The following is a 16,667-nucleotide window of genomic DNA, read 5'->3' as shown; positions in this document are numbered from 1 at the left end:
GCTTTTTCCTTTTTCATAGTTCAGACTGAGATGGGCATTGCCTGCCTAAAATTCCTCTTCCCCATGGTTGCATGTCAGGTTGTGTGCAGAGGGGGCCAGGGGCTTTATGGCTAAGGAGAAAAAAGGAAAGACATTAACATTAGAATAAATGTGTTTAAGACTTTGGGAGAGAGAGTGAAGTAGCTGTTTGTCTTATGTTGATGAGTCAGTAGAGACTTGTATTAGAGGTGATGTAATCATTAGAGAAAACAGAATCATTTGAGTCCTGCAGAACCTTCTAGTTTATTTGGCATCATAGAGCCACCCAGAAGGGAGATACTTGGGATGTCATCAAATGAAACTTCCCTCAGTGCAGGAAGTGCCCCTATAGCACCCTGAAATGGGGTCCTCCAAGCTCTGCTTGAATCCATGGAGTGATGGGGAGGTCACTACCTTACAGACAGCATATTTCGTTGCGAGGAAGGGACCACTGAGGCCATAAGCTGAGCCTCTTTTGCCATCTAGTTCTCCAGTTCTGTCTGCAGTCTTCCTTTCATGTGCTTGCTCAAGCTCAGCTTGCACATTTTTGGTGACAAAGATCTCATTACCACCTAAGCGGGCCCACCCAGCCCAATCACCCCCTCAGTGCTGGATCCAGAGATTTAAAGGTGGGCAGTGTAGGCCCTGCACCATCTCGTGGGAGAGGCAGGCAAGTAATCAAGTGGACATCATCTCAGAAACACGCATGAGGACAGAAATCTCAGGGAGGAGGCGGCTGTGACCTCCTTGCAAGCTCTGGGAGGGCTTCTCAGAGGAGGTGGCCCACGACTATGGATTTTGGAGGACAAAGGAGAATCGGTGAAGAGCTTAGAGAGGATGGCATTATGAGTGGAGGAAATAGCCAGTGCCAGGCCCGCAGCGTGAGCCAGTGTGATGTGTGCGGACGTTTAAGCAGTGTGGAATTGCTTGGGTGTGAAATGCTATGTGGGCAGTGGCTGGAGAGATGTGGGTGGTGGGTGCCACACCCTGCCAAGAATCTGGAGTTTAACCTGCGGGCTCAATGGGGCAGTAAAGGGTTTAAACTCAAGGAGACTTGCTTAGATTTGCACTGGAGAACAGTCCCTCTTGGAGGTGTTTGATGGATGAGCAGCAGGTGAGGAGAGAGGCAGGAGACCAGCTGGAGGCTCCTGCAGTGGTCCAGTGAGCAGTGATAAGGAACTCGTGGACAAAAATCAGATATTGATTAAAAACCTCAGCCCTTTACATACCTTCTTTCATCTCATCCACACAACCACTCCACGAAGTCAGAGGCATTAGTTACCCCCATTTCACAGATGAGGAAACTGAGGCTCAAGGAGGTTACGTGACCTGCCCAGGTTCACGTAGATAGTGACAAAGCCAGGACTTGAACTCCTGTCAGTCTGGCTCCAGAGTCCCTGCTCGTAATGACTAATCTGGATGACACCACAGGAACAGAGAGGAGGGGTGTACTAACAAGAGACATGGGAGTAAGATGGTCATCAGGCATAGCCCTGGCAGCAAACAGAGCCCACCCCGGTGCTTCACATGGAGAGACTCCAGTGAAGGGACCACCTACAGAGGTATAGGTGGGGTTAAGGAAGAAAATACAGGTGTTGAGGCAACCCCAGGAAGCCCTCACCACTCCTAGGCCTCTTCCTGAGCCCAGAGAGGGCCAGAGCCACGTGAGGAGCCCAGCTGCCGCCAGAGACAGCACAGAAACAGTGGCTGCAGGGAGCACATACCCCGTCTTCTCTCTCCTGGCCCCTCCCATCTCCTGATGGTGCCCTCCATCCAGCCAGAAGCCAGAGGGCAAGGGAACCTGGGAGGTGCAGGCATGGGAAGGGCAGAGAACGGGTCTGGGAGTGGTTCAGCAGAAGGAGATGGGCCTGAATAGGAGGGTGAGGGTAGGGGAGGATTCTTGGAGGACTTCCAGGTCCCTAACTTGGGAGACAGGTGGGTAGTGGCACCATCCCTGAGTCGGGAGGAAATGGAGCTACTCAGTGGAAGCGCTGATGGGCTCGTCTCTGCCTCTGGAGTGTGAAGGTTTTATGGGACACCTCAGTGTCACCTAGGTCTCCAGTGACAGTGGCATATGTAGGTCTGGAGCTCAGAAGAGAAATAGGCACAGGGAAAGAGATAAAGGAATTGTCAGCACAAGGAAAATGGTTGAAGCCTGAGAGTGGGAGTGATAACCCAGGGAGAGCCCTTTTAGGACAAAGAGGGTCGAGGACTGAACCCCAGGGTCCATTTCCATCTTAAAACAATGGTGGGGCCTCCCTGGTGGTGCAGTGGTTAAGAATCCCCCTGCCAATGCAGGGGCACTGGTTTGAGCCCTGGTCCGGGAAGATCCCACATGCCATGGAGCAACTAAGCCCGTGTGCCACAACTGCTGAGCCTGTGCTCTAGAGCCTGTGAGCCACAACTACTGAAGCCCGCGTGCCTAGAGCCCGTGCTCTGCAACAAGAGAAGCCACTGCAATGAGAAGCCCACGCACCTCAACAAAGAGTAGCCCCCACTCATCGCAATTAGGGAAAGCCTGCGTGCAGCAACGAAGACCAAATGCAGCCAAAAAAAAAAAAAAAAAAAAAAAATGATGGTGGAGGAGTGGAGAGAGAAATAACACCTCCTTTTGCACAGGGATGACCCTGAGCAGAGGCAGCCAGGGGTGGGTGGTTCTGCTGGTAAGGGTCCCACTCTCCTGCTTTCCAGAGTATTTCTTCTAGTGTTGTTTCATCATTGTCTGAAGAGCTGTCTCCAAATGGGATGTGAACCCACTGGGATCATCTTGTGGAAGAATATAGTACAGCCTTTGTTTACTTTTTTATGTAAAAAGAAAGAAATTAAGCTTTACTAAGATTTAATACTCGGACTGACCCCGGGGCCCTGGCCCAGTGGGTGTGTCTGGTGGTCTCATGCAGGAACTCTCCTGAGGACGGAGTGGTTGGTCAGTCTGTGACACCAGCCAGCCACAGGGCATTGTGTCCAGGATCCCCAGGACAACCCCCCGTTCAGCGATTCTCTAGGAGGACTCAGTATAGAATTGTACTCACAGCCATGATTAATTACAGAGAAAGAACATAAAGCAAAATCAGCAAAGTGAAAAGGCACATGGGGTGAAGTCACAGGGAATCAGGTGCAAGCTTCCCAGAGCCTCTCCCAGTGCAGTCACACAGGGTGCACTTAATACCCCAGCAACGACTTGTGATAACACATGAAATGTGTACCAGGGAAGCTCACTGGACACTCAGCCCCCAGGGTTTTTATTGGGGTCCGGTCACCTGGGTACCCTCTACTGAGCACATACCAAAATTCCAGGCTCTCAGAAGGAAAGCAGGTGTGCAGCATAAATCACGCTGTTTGCACAAACCCTTCAGGCACAGAGTCACTCGTATCAGTGAGGGAATGGTGGGAACACTCCCCAGATCCAAGTTCTCAGACACCAGCTTAAGCTAACCTTGCCAGCAGGTCTTGGGCCTGCTAGGTTACCTCTTTTCTGGCCAGGCATCCTCACCCATCCTTTGCTTTCAGTTTATGGCAACATACTGCCATTTCCAGTTGCCACGTTAAATTTACATCATCGAGTTTTTACTAACTTAACTCACTTGTATAATTGGGTTTTAATGAATTTGGCCCTACAAAATAGACAAGTGGCCTGAAAATGATTATGCCAAAGAAAATATAAGTCAAAGCAAATATAATAATGCCAAGCATATTGGAGTAATACTTTAACCCCAAATAAGAGATCTTTGTCTGCCACATTATGAGGTAAAAATAATACTATTTCATCTCTTACCGTCCTTTTAAAAATTTCCTTGTTCTGTATATGTTCATGTTTAAATTTGTTTTTCTGATGGGGGACATGATCAAAAGGGCTTGGAGACCATTGGTCTTCACAGTCGTGTCAACCATTAGCTCTAAAAGTGTGTTGAAATCAGCCAGTTCTCAGGCTGGTCAGCTACTCCCCCAGTGTGCTGTCCCTTTGACAGCTGCCTCCAGGGCGGGGATGGACCTGATTGGGGTAAGGAGACTCTCTGAGGATCAGGTGGCATGATGTGGGGGAGAGAGGGCTGGACTGGGTCAAGGCCTTGACTTCCGGGCTCAGCTCTGGAGCTGGGTGGTGTGGTTGAGAGAAATACCTTAATGCCCCAAGTCTCAGTTTCTTCATCTACAAAGGGGTTTTCTCAACTCAGTTGATGACTCCAAAAAATCACCGTGGCTTTGGTTGTTGTTGTTTTATTTGTTTGTTTTTATCATTGTATACTTAGTTTCTGGCCCAGTAATCCTTATTGAATGAACAGGTGAACAAATGAATGAATGAATGAAATGATCTGTAAGGTCCTGTGCAACTCTGACAGGCTAGGAATGTGTGATCTGGTCATTGAATAAGCTCAGGTCTAAATTCCGAATAATTGGCTCCTTCCCTGTCTCTATTCTGTTACTTTTCTTCCATCCTTGTTTTATAATACGGGTAATGACGTGGCCATCCTACACCTTCTCTAAAGTACTGTGATTCGTTCTTGCCTGTCTGAAATTTTTGAAATTAAAAAAAAAAAAAAAAAGAAGGTTAAGTGCTCACCCTTACCATTGTCAGCATTCACACCTCACCCATCTGTGTTTCTGAACAATCGAGCTAATGCTGTTGTCCTTCCTTAGGGGGTTGGTCTTGCCATCTACCCAACCAGTTCCTATTTTTACAGATAAAATGGAAAGGGGAAACACCCTGTCTCTGAAAAGCTGGAGAACCAAGTTGCTAGAAAGGCAGTGTGAAGGGACTCCCTGAAGGCAGCATGTCTGGGAACCTCCTACATGACTGCCTGCAGCCCTGGGCTGGATGGGAGCACTGAGGCGGGCAAACCTGCTGGGCTCTGGACACAGAGGGCCCGGCCTGTCCACTCCAGCCCAGCTGTCTCTCTCTCCTAACACGTCCACCTTCCTGCTATGTTCAGCTGAGGCAGGTGGGGACCTTTCAGAGGGAACTTAGTTCAACAGAGCTGAGGAAGAGCTGAGGAAAGACCATAGTCTAGAACCAGAGCTCACGGAGCACGCAGCCTTTTTGTCCCTGTGAGTGGGAGGCCCCAGAACCCAGTGGCATACAGCCCAGTCCTGGGCCATGATGTGGGGACCAACCTGGAGCTAGGTGAGTCTCCTGGGTCTTGGAGGGTATCCAGACCAGCCGGTGAGGGTGGACTCGGGAGAGGCTGGGGTCTGGCCACGATGGTAGTGCAGGTGGGGAGTGGGCGCCCAGGAGGCCCCCAAGACCTAACAGGTGGTGACCGGCCATCCCAGCCTGCAGGGATCAGGCTGTTGGCTCCTATCAGGGCTGGCAGTTTCTGGCAGCCACCAGCCCAGGGCTGGGGATCAGGGCACACTTTGGTGCTGTGGAACAGGTGAGAGCCAGATAAGGCCTTAGTCCAGAGCAGGGACCCAGGCAGCATCGCTCCTCTCTTTCTCCAAAGGCCTGAGGAGACGGGCCCCTGGTGGGAGTGGAAAGGTCACAGCCCCTCTCCTCTGGCCTTCCCCCCGAACTGAGCAGCCCCTGATGATGACCAGGAGCTGGGCTGGTGCAGCTGCCAGTCAGGCATCCCTGGGGCCAGTTCTGGCTGAGTTCTGCCCTGCTTTACCAGAGTGGCTGGGTCACTAGTGCTGGAGAAGGGCCATGCAGGCCTGTTGTCCTGCCCAGTCTCAGCCCCTGCAGCTCAGTGCTCTCCCCTCCCCGCTGCCCACAACCCAGGAGCTGGGAGTCCTGTGGAAGAGGTTCCTGGGGCTGCCTCGTCTCCTAGAGACTTGGGCGAGGAGGCAGAGAAATCAGCAGTTGGGAGCACCTCTGCAGGCCTGTCTCCCCACATAGAAGGCTGTCAGAGAAGGAAAGGAGGGAGGGAAGACCAGAGGGCTCGTCTGAAACCCCTTAGTGGCCCTTCAGTGGTCCTGGGGGCCCTCTATGACTGGCTCCCTCTGGGCTGTGGGCCCATGAAAGGCAGGATTTGAATCTCATATGCCTCTGCGCCCAGGGCCCAGGTCTGGCGAGTTGCCAATAGAACTAAGCGTCTATCAGGTTGAAATGTGATTGAAGGACTATTGATGCTAGTAAAACTCTACAGTATGTAAAGTAGAGCATCTGTCCCCATCTAGAGTCCCCCTGTTGGGACACTCTCCTAAATGATGAAGTCCGTCCCCCAGGAGACGTTAATGCCTCTGTTTTCTCATGGCCTCTAGGTCAGGACCTGGATTCTCACCGTGGGCTACACGACCGCCTTTGGGGCAATGTTCGCAAAGACATGGAGGGTCCACGCCATCTTCAAAAATGTGAAAATGAAGAAGAAGGTAATGCCTCCTTCTGTTGCAGGGTGTTTGCAATGTTCATTTAGTATTTATTTTTAAAAGAGTTATTAGGCACCTACTGTATGCCAGGCACTGGGCTATTTGCTGGGGATTCAAGCTAAACACAACCCTCCGCGCCTCCCCACCCCAGGCCCCAACACCTTCAGCCTCCTGGGGGTTGGTCAGACAGCTAACATCAGACAGCTAACAAAGCGTTCACAATGTAAGGTGATAAGGGCTGGTTGGGTGCGTAGGGGGGGTACTGGGGTATAGCACCCAGGGAGGGCTTGGTGTAGGAGGTGACACCTTACTAAACCTGGAGGGTGAGTGGGAAGCAGAGGCTGGGGAGTTCTCCCTCTCCCAGAGGGAACTGTGTGCACGGAGGCCTGGGGAGGGGAGGGGTGTGTCCACGTTGCTGAGGGGTTCGTGGGGAAAGAGTACAAGAGGAACCACAGGGGAAGGCAGGAGCCACGGTAAGGAACCTGAACTTTCACTTGTGGGCAGTGGGGAGCCCTTGAAAGAGGAGAGTGAAACAGGGCAGGGGCCTGATTTAATGCTTCCATTTTCAAAGAGGCCCTCAGAGGATAGGAGCCCTTCCTTCGTGTGGGAGGAAAGCAGTTGCCACCTCTGTGGTTGGCTGTAATCATCATGTTGGTTAAGCTTGACTCTTAGGATGTAGTCATAGAGAAACTTTCCCCTCACTGTCCTTTTTAACTCTTCCGATGGCTGGCACTCTCCTTCCCTTGCTCCTAGATAAAAATTCGGGCAAGTCTCATGACTTTGAAGGTCCTCTGGTCAACAACCAATATGTGGAGTCCATCATAATATTCAAAACCTCAGACTGCCTTCAAAGGCATCGCCTCTTCCTTCCCCAGCTTGGCCTGAAGCAGCCAGTCACCTGCCCTGGGAGAAGGGGTGCGGATGGGCTGCTTCTCTCTTTTGCCAGACTGAGTTTTTTCCCCATCCCATTCCCAAGGTTTCTGAACCCTCCTGAGTTGGGGCTTCGAGTGGTGGAAGGGGCAGGAAAGACCTCACTTGCCAGGAGCTGCATCCATCTTGCTGGGCCTGGCATTGGTTAAGCACACCCTTTAGGCTCTCATGGAGTCCTTTTGTGGAATTTTCAAAGCCCCCATTACTGGGATTTACTCTCCTGCAGTGCCCGCGACATGGGTGAAATACTCCCCCCGTTGGCCATTTGTGGCTCCTTCCACAGACATGTGGCAGTCCCCCACTCCTGGGCCCGCCCCTCCAGCTTGCCTTGGGCAGGCCACACAGCTCTACCTGGCCCAGGGCCCACACCTGGTGCTCAGGAAGCACTCACACATCCTTCGCTCCTACAAACTCAAGGATTGTGGCTGATCCCACTGTAGCCACTTCCCCTCTTCCGCTCCATCCATGGAGCAACTGGCCTGTCATCCTCCCGTGGGTTTCTCAGGCAGGAGTGAGGCATCAGCTCACCAGGTCCCCCAGGCTGCAGGGAGCCCTGGCAATCAAGCCATCTGAGTGCTCTCCTTAAGCCTCCCTCTTGATGTGAGGTCAAGGAGGAAGCATAACCCCCCCCCCACCGTCCTCTCACCTGGGGATGAGGTGAGATAGCTTCATGACACGTTTTTCCAAAAACCCTCTTCTTGATTCAACTCTATCCACCCCCCCACACACACTTTTTAAACCCCTGATGCGTGTATAACCCATTTACAGACATCTCCTCTGAAAATGCTGCACTGTGATCTCATCCCACTCTGGAACGTGGTGCCTGTTGTTCCAGTTCTTCATCCCAAACTTGCATTTGCCATCCAGTTACCTGGGTCATAAGCCATCACACCTGTGGCAGACAGCAAGTGAGCCCGAGGTGGTGGGGCCAGCAGACACAGCAGGAGAGCAGGCTTCTACCCCCTGCTTCACTGCTGACCCGCCATGGGCCTTTCAGCAAACCTCTTCATCTTTCAGGGCCTCTGTTTCCTTATCTGTAAAATGGGGAAGCATTGAAATGGCATTGTCTCCCAAGCTGTGATTCTGCCTGGTGCCCAGTGGCAACTCTCACTCGTCAGCCTCACTGCCTGCCCCTTCACTGCCAGGGAGCTGCTCTCCAGATGCGGGGGCAGGGTGTATCCTCCCTTCTCCACCCTCTGCCCCACACCGGACCACCTTAGGACAACTATGGGCTGCATTTAGAGGAAGGAAAGAGCTCCGCTCTGCCACCCATTGCCTGTGCTCACCTGGAAGGCCCTCCTCTCACTGGGCCTCAGGAGCATTTGTGACAACTCCCTTCTGTAAGGGAGTTGTAAGGTGAGGAGCCTGGCCCCTGGTCCTTCTCAGACCTGGCTGCACGTTACAATCAAATGGGAGCTTTTGAAAACTACAAGAAGTAACCCAGCCCAGCCCACACCTCCGGGGCTAGAGCTGAGCATTGGAGTTACTAGACCTCCCCAGGTGATACTAATATACAGCCAGCGTGGGAGACCTCTGGGCTAGATCAGGGCTACTCAGAGTGAAAGCTGAACCAGCAGCATTATTGGCATCACCTGGGAGCTTGTTAGAAATTCAGTTTCTCAGCTCCCCCAGCCCTAAGAATCAGGTTCCTGGAGCCCAGGAACGTTTGTTTCCACCAGCCCTCCTGACAAAGCGGATGCAAGCCAAAGTTCGACAGGCACCAGGTAACTTCTTGGGCCCCTCCTGCTCTGTGGTTCTGCCATTTATGACAAGTCCATCCTGGTTTTGAAGAATCACAGTGTTAGTTTCTTTGTGTCAATATGTAATTCATGCATATTATTATTGGCAATGGAGAACGGGCCTTTGTTTTCTACTACTCATGTGATCACTTGGCAAGAACCCTCAGATTGTCTGGCAACAATTGACAAAACATGCCAGGGAAGACTTCAGGAGTTCAGTTGTCTGAAAGCACCATGGGAGTTGGGGCTGTGATATGGCCACAGCCTGCTGGGCTGCCTGGGACAAGTGGACTCTCCCCACCCCAGGGGTCTGGGCAAAGTGAGAGCCCAGGCAGGTGGTGGGCCCAGGCGTCCAGGGAGGGGCCTGTCTGAAAAACTGCCAAAGGCTTTGAGTACAAGATTTGGTCACCAGTTTAGTCTGTTGTGAAAATGATTTAGGCCAGATGAATACACCTTTCCAGTGTGAGACAGTTTTTGCTCTAGGCTTTCCAGTTATTCCAGGAAAAGCCTTGTGGCGCTACAGCTGAGTATCATTTATCAGCCAAATTAGAGGAGGTTAAGGGTATAGAAGAGAAATTTATGCCTTTCACAGATCAAAAACTCAAGTTGGGAACCAGATTGTTTTTAAAGGGTTGTGGCAGTCGCAGGTTAAAACTGGGATTGAATTCTCCATGACTCCAACATTTTACATAGCCAAGGTTTGTTTTTATTGTAATTGTTTTGTTTTATTGTTTTTTTTTAAGTTTAAACTTTTTTAAAAGTGAGCCTCTTATTTTTCTTTTAATGTTTTTTCTTATGCACTTTTAAAATTTTGTTTATTTTATTTATTTATTTTTGGCTGCATTGGGTCTTTGTTACTGTGCACAGGTTTTCTCTAGTTGCAGTGAATGGGGGCTACTCTTCCTTGCAGTGTGCGGGCTTCTCATTGCAGTGGCTTCTCTTGTTGTGGAGCATGGACTCTAGGCACACCGGCTTCAATAGTTGTGGCACGTGGGCTCAGTAGTTGTGCCTCGCAGGCTCTAGAGCGCAGGCTCAGTAGTTGTGGCCCACGGGCTTAGTTGCTCCGGAGCACGTGGGATCTTCCCAGACCAGGGCTCAAACCAGTGTCCCCTGCACTGCCAGGCAGATTCTTAGCCACTGTGCCACCAGGGAAGCCCTTAATTTTTTTTTTTACTGACACATATACAAGATTTACCTAAATCTGAAAATGCAATCTCACACTTCTTTTTCAGTCTTTTTACCCTTTTCTTCCTTCCCTGTCTCCCACCTCATCCTCCCTCCACCCACCATGTCACACCCTCCCCAAATACACATACACAAACTTCACCCCATATGGCTACATTTTGAAAGACATTAAAGAAAAAGAAGCCTATTAAAGGAGGTATTGACATGTGGTGACTTAATGCTTCTAAATTCAGTATTTTTATAGCATCAATCGTAAAACCTTGAATTGAGAAGCCTCACTACCACAGTCTTTTTTTTTTTTTTTTTTTTGACTGCGTTGGGTGTTCGTTGCTGTGCGCCGTGCGGGGGCTTCTCATTGCGGTGGCTTCTCTTGTTGCAGAGCACGGGCTCTAGGCGCACAGGCTTCAGTAATTGTGGCTCTAGAGTGCAGGCTCAGCAGTTGTGGCTCACGGGCTTAGTTGCTCTGAGGCATGTGGGACGTTCCCAGACCAGGGCTTGAACCCGTGTCCCCTGCATTGGCAGGCGGATTCTTAACCACTGTGCCACCAGGGAAGCCCACTACCACAGTCTTTATTCTGCCTCTTACTAGGACCAAATTGGAACGTTGAGACTAGAGCAGTAACTCAGAGATGAGATCTGTTATGGGGGCAGATGTTTTTTGAGGACAAAGAAACTTCACTACATATATGACTTGATATGGTTGCAAATAATAACATAGGGCCATCCTCTCAGACCTTCATCCAGGCTCAGCTTCAGGAAAATGCCAAGAGAGTGTCCGTCATCTGAGTGACGGCAGGAAGGCAGGGCCGCTGGTTGTACAACTCCAGGGGGCACCATTCACACTGTATTCCCTCTGGGATGGCGTCCCTGGAAGTAGGTGATAAGCTGGTCCTAGTAGAGGGCCAGTCTGAATCAGTCAAAATATCTGAAGTTTTTTTGAGAAATAAAGAAATGCCATTTTCCCAAAAGCAGATGTTAGCCAACTTTTCCTGTAAAGAGTCAGACAGTGACTATGTTAGGCTTTGCAGGCCATACAGTCTCTGTCACAGCCACTCAACACTGCTACTGTAGAATGTAAGTAGCCAGAGGCAAACACATAAACAAATGGATGTGACTGTGTTCCAATAAAACTTTATTTACAAAGACAAACAGTGGGCCGAATTCGTAGTTTGCTGATCTCTGCTCTAAACAACCATGGGAAGCAATGTTTAATAGTAATAGCTAACATCTGTTGAACAGTAGTTGTAAGCCAGGCTCTGGTAATCTAGTGGTTTGTGTGGTCATCATCCCCCATTGTGTAGATGAGGAAACTGGCTCAGACGGGCTAGGAAACTTACCAAGGTCTCCCAGCTAGTTAGTAAGATTCAAACTCAGATCTGATGCCAGAACTGGGTGCTTAATCGTTCCTGGGTGCCTTCACTCTCATCTCTCACTCAGTGAGAATGGAGCACAAGTAACCTCCTAGCCTCAGAGAGAGAACTCAGTTTTGTGGCATCGATGTGCACTGACATAACCAAGGAAAGTTTGTGCAGCTTTTGAAGAGAAAGCCGAAAAATAAGAAAGGAAGTCAGGGAAGCTGAGGTGAGACTAGAGACATGGTCTAGCCTAATTCTAGTATTCTATGGTGCTCAGACTTTGTATGGTTAAGTCAGTGCTAATTTTTAAATTTAAATTTTTAGATCTTTTTTAAAAGATTGTTTTGTCACCTCTCTTTAGCACTGTATTGTGTATACGTATGGGGTATTTGTATAATTATTCATTATTAGTCTCCCCCTATCATGCATGCTCTATGAATGTAGGATATTTATGTTTTGCTCACTGCTGCAGCCCTAGTGCCTAGAAAAGAACCTGATTCAGAGTAGGCACTCAATAACTGTTCCTGTGATTAATAAATCAAATGTGATCCATAACTACTTAGACTAAATCCATTTAGTCACAAACAGTGGTCAAGTGCCAGGCTTTGGAAATGGTACCAAAAGGAAATTAGACATGTCCTTTCCTGTTACTCTCAGGATCTTCCCACCTTGGGCCCGTCTGTGTGATGATTAGTCCTGAGTCTAGCAGAGCTGAGGTGCAGTATCACACTTTGCCCCTAGATGTCACTGTCCTCCACATAAACACAGAACCGTGCCTTCTCAAAACCCAAGTAATGGTAGCCACACAGCCCATTTCTTGAGCATCTTCTCTGAGCCAGATGTTACGCTAGGTGCTTTCCATACATCATCTCATTTCACTCTTATACCAACTCTGCAGCTTAGAGTTCACTGGCCTCCCTTTTAGAGGAGGAAATAAGCCTAACAGAGTCATACAGCTTGATCAAGATGACATTTCACAAGAGCTGGGATTCGAATGAGGTCTTCTAGATCCAAAACGGTGTTCTTTGTTTGCATCATACTTAGAGATATTACATGAGCCTCCCCACTCCTTGCCATTTTACAAATCAGAAATGCAGAATGAGAGAGGAAGTGATTTGTTAGGGTCACACCCAGGTCACAAGGGATGGAGCCAGTACTCCAGTCCAGGTCCACATAATCCCAGGTCCTGTCTTTCCACTGCCACTCTGCTACTTCACACTTCATACTTGAGCCTTAAAATTGGGAGGACTTGACTCTCATATTTACCAGAGAGAAATTCTGATGCTCATCTTCTGTGCTGCATGCGTGCCTTCCCTATTTAGGCAGCAGCAGGAGAGGTGCGGCATCCACTCAGAAGGGAGGTCACTGAGGGTGGCCCCAACCCATGTTTCTCAGCCCTGCCCTGCAATGTACTACTTCTTGTCCAGTGTAGACTGTGCAGTCCCAACAGACCTGAGGTGTGGTGTGCTGGAGTGTAAGGTGGTCCGTACTCCTGTATGCATGAGCTCTCAGGAAGAGGCCAGGAGAAAGTGGTACTGCTGAGCAAGTTCAAGTTCACTGCCTCCTGGGAGTTAGACTGTGCGGAGAGTAGTACCCCTTATGTCTCGTGGGAAAGACTTGGCAGAGAGGGAGGGACCTGGAGGTGCTGGCACTTGCTGGTTGGGGAAGTTTGGGGACGGGGAGAGGACTGAGAGGCTGAGGCCCGCAACTCTGCCTGCCCGGTGCTTGTCGCATCTGCATCCTCCTGTCCATCTGGTAGTCACTGCTCTGGATCAGGCCTCATCCTTCCTCATCAGGACAATGGCCCCAGCTCCTAACTGGCCTCCTACTGCAGGATCCCGCCTCAGGTTCACCCCTTCATGCTGCAGAGAGCTCCCCATCACGCTGATGCTTAAAGACGCTTAAACCTCCAGTGGCCACCATGAGGCCCCATCACATGTCATGCAGGCTCTCTCCCTCCAGCTAGCCCTGTTTCCAGCCACCCACAACTGATCCCATGCACACCCAGCTACACAGAGCCTCTCACAGAAAGAACAGGGTGTTTCAGACAAAAGAACCAGCACCTACAAATGCCTGGGAAAGGATAGGAACCTGCGGCAGGTGATGCCTTATAGGAAGTAGAACCTGAGCCCTAGGCAGGAGACAGTGACCTTGAACTTGCTCAACAGCACCACTTTCCCCTTGTCTTTTCCTGAGAGCTCATTCATTCATTCTCCACACGTTCCTCAAGAAAGTTTGAGAGCCAGCCCCTGCACAAGGCACCAGGGCACAGAGGGGAGACTGGATGGTCACTGCCTACGTTCTGGTAGGAACACAGTTGCAGCATGGGCCCCATGCAGGGCACGCCCGGATTCACAGAGGAGCAGCTGCTCAGGCTCAATCTTGAAATCAGGGTAGGAGGGCGCCAGGAGAAAGGTGGGGGAAAGAACTTCCAGGGGTCAGGTGCAGTGTGCGCAAATGCCTGGGGCTCAAACAGCCCTGGGTAAGCATCAAGCAGGGAGGCCCCTTCCAGCCTGTCCTCCAAGTCCTCAGCTCCTCAGGCATTTCTTCCCTTTGGCCTAATTTCTCAAGGCTAACAGGGAGCTGCCTGGTTCCCCTGAGGGCAGGGGTTAAACCAGGTTTCTACAGGCTATCGGCGGTTCACTGAATGCTTCTGAAAAATCTCAGAGGGGGCTTTGCCAGTGCCCCACCCCCAGGTAAAGTGGTCTTGGTGGATTTGATCTCTTTGGCAGTAACTCAGCAGTACTTTCTTGTTCTTTTCACAGTTTAGCCACAGAGAAGTCTCTTGAGTTTCTATTTCTCCTTTAAGGATGGCTTTAATCATTAAAAGCCAGACCTGGCGATGTTTCTTAAGCTTCTGCTTCAGTTTTGTTTATTTTTCTACAGTCTTTTCTAGAACTACTTTATCACATTAACTTTTGTTTGGCATTGGGGCAAGGGGTGAGGACACATAAACATGCAGTGAGTGAAATACAGGTTAGCTTTGCCCCAGACAGCATTTGTCCCCAGGCCAATCCCCATCAAACGGACATAAAGTGGGGTGGGAACTTCACAGTGTAATAAATATACCCCAAGCTACAAAGCGGGATGGGAATTATATTTCTTCTTTATATATTCCTTCATCTCAATTCAACCAGGCAAACTTCTAAGTATCGATTGCATGCCAGGCCCTGCTAGGGGCTGAGGGCAAACAAATAAATAAAACAGGCTTCCCTTTTGCCAAGGGTTCCCCAGTTTACTGAGGAGGGCAGTTGTGTATACAACTTAATATAGCATCTGGTCACTGTAGAGCCTGGTAGGTGCTGTAAATGTTTGAGGGTGTGCACTCTGGAGAGAGGAGGAGCTTGGTTCCAATCTAGGCTTCATCTCTTAGTATCTGTATTCCACTGAGCAAGTTACTTGGCCCCCAGCACTAGCCTCAGTTTCTTCATCTGAAAATTGGGAATAATAATAGTATCTGCCTTTGTATGAGATGCTGTATGTAAAACAGTCAACCTAGAGGTGGGCACAGTGTAAGTGTTCACTAAATGTTAGCATTTGTATTTATTCTCCTTCTTGTAGTTACTACTATTACTATTCATAAGTATAAGTATTGAACTTATTAAGTATGATTAAGTATGGGAACAGAGTGCTATGGGAGTAGTTAGTTCTGCTGTGGGAGTTAGGGAGGCTTCGTGGAGGAGGCGAAATGAATCTGGGTCTCTAAGGATTATTTGCCACATAGAAAGAAGAGAGTGTTCCAGACAAAAGAGCCAGCACCCACAAAGGCCTGGGGTGAAAATCACAGCAGGGCCAGAACCTGAGAGTCCTCAAATTTAACTAAGTATATGTGCATGTTTGGGGCATGGACAAGCCAAGCTCATGAAAGGCCTGGAATGCCAAGCAAAGGAGCTTGGCTGGATTTATCCTGTGGGCGACGGGGAGTCTGAGGAAATTTTCAACCTGGGGGTGACACCATTCAGTCACCCACCTGACCTGGCCCCTCGGCCGCTGTTTGGGAAGCTCTCTCACATCCCTTCTGCCCCTGCCCTCTCTGCAGATCATCAAGGACCAGAAACTGCTCGTGATCGTTGGGGGCATGCTGCTGATTGACCTGTGCATCCTGATTTGCTGGCAGGCTGTGGACCCCCTGAGAAGGACGGTGGAGAGGTACAGCATGGAGGTAAGCACCTGGCACCAGCAGGATGGAGGCCTATGCTGCTCCCAGCTGAACCCCCCCGGGGACAGCAAGGCAGCACATCTCCTTTACTGCCCCAGGTATGCTTCTTGAGAAGAAATCGAGGTGGTTACGGGGAAATCATCATAGGTCCACGTGGGTCCACGTTCCCTATCAGGAATGTCTCATTATTTCCGTTTCCTTCCATTTGAGACATATATTATTTCAGGAGGGCCAAATATAAGGTCTTCACTCCTGGAAAAAAATGGTGAAAGAATTTGTCTAGGTGTATTAATATATGCAGAATTAAGGGGAAATGTTGGGTCGTTTAAACCAGTATATTCTCTACACATTGTAGAAGCCCCCATTTATATGATCCATCAGCCTAGAAATTACATTGCATTTTTAATATCTCCTTTAAAGTGAGTTCCCTAAGGAGTGCTAGTAGGGAATAAACACTCTGATAGCTCCTCCAGTTACTAGAGGATCTTCAAAGTGATGTGTTGCCAAAAAGAAGAACCTTACATAAAAGTACCGTTAAATATATATTCTAGTAGTCTTGCGTTGGGCCTTGCTCTTAACTCACACTGGTCTTCCTAGGATGCTCCAGTTAGAGAAGTTCAAGATTAGGGAAGTTGTAGTTTTGTCGACTTTCTCCTAGTAGTGTTAAACATGCCTTTGTTGGAAACAGCCAGCTGAATGGCAGTGGCTGTACAGTACGATTTCCCTACAGTGTAGCAGATTCTATTGAGAAAACTGGAGTTTCCTCCAGTTCTCTCACTGCACTATTAGGGAAATCTTTTTGTGGTATTTAGTGTGAATTTTATCAATAAAACTAAACTGGAAACAGTCATTTTATGCATTGAGGACAGAGGTTTTTATCCTTCTGGACAAGAAGGGTTTTCTAGCAAATAAGATGCCGGGCCTCGTTTGTCTGGAGACAGGCAGAGGGTTTGCTCAGCCCGGTAAGAAGTTATGCAGTCG

The 16,667-nt window shown here is 49.4% G+C and overlaps 1 protein-coding gene across 2 annotated transcripts in view; it reads left to right on the top strand.

Moving 5' to 3' along the window:
* Window positions 1-16,667, top strand: part of GABBR2 (gamma-aminobutyric acid type B receptor subunit 2) — a 369,607-nt gene that overhangs the window by 299,912 nt on the left and 53,028 nt on the right. For both annotated transcript variants that reach the window (XM_060101019.1, XM_060101018.1), the window contains exons 12-13: window positions 6,214-6,321; window positions 15,567-15,689. In XM_060101019.1, the coding sequence (XP_059957002.1) occupies window positions 6,214-6,321; window positions 15,567-15,689 (231 nt within the window). The remainder of the gene's footprint in view (window positions 1-6,213; window positions 6,322-15,566; window positions 15,690-16,667) is intronic.

This window comes from Mesoplodon densirostris, chromosome 6, assembly GCF_025265405.1.
Source record: "Mesoplodon densirostris isolate mMesDen1 chromosome 6, mMesDen1 primary haplotype, whole genome shotgun sequence".
NCBI lineage: Eukaryota > Metazoa > Chordata > Mammalia > Artiodactyla > Ziphiidae > Mesoplodon > Mesoplodon densirostris.
This window is presented reverse-complemented; position numbering and strand designations above follow the sequence as displayed.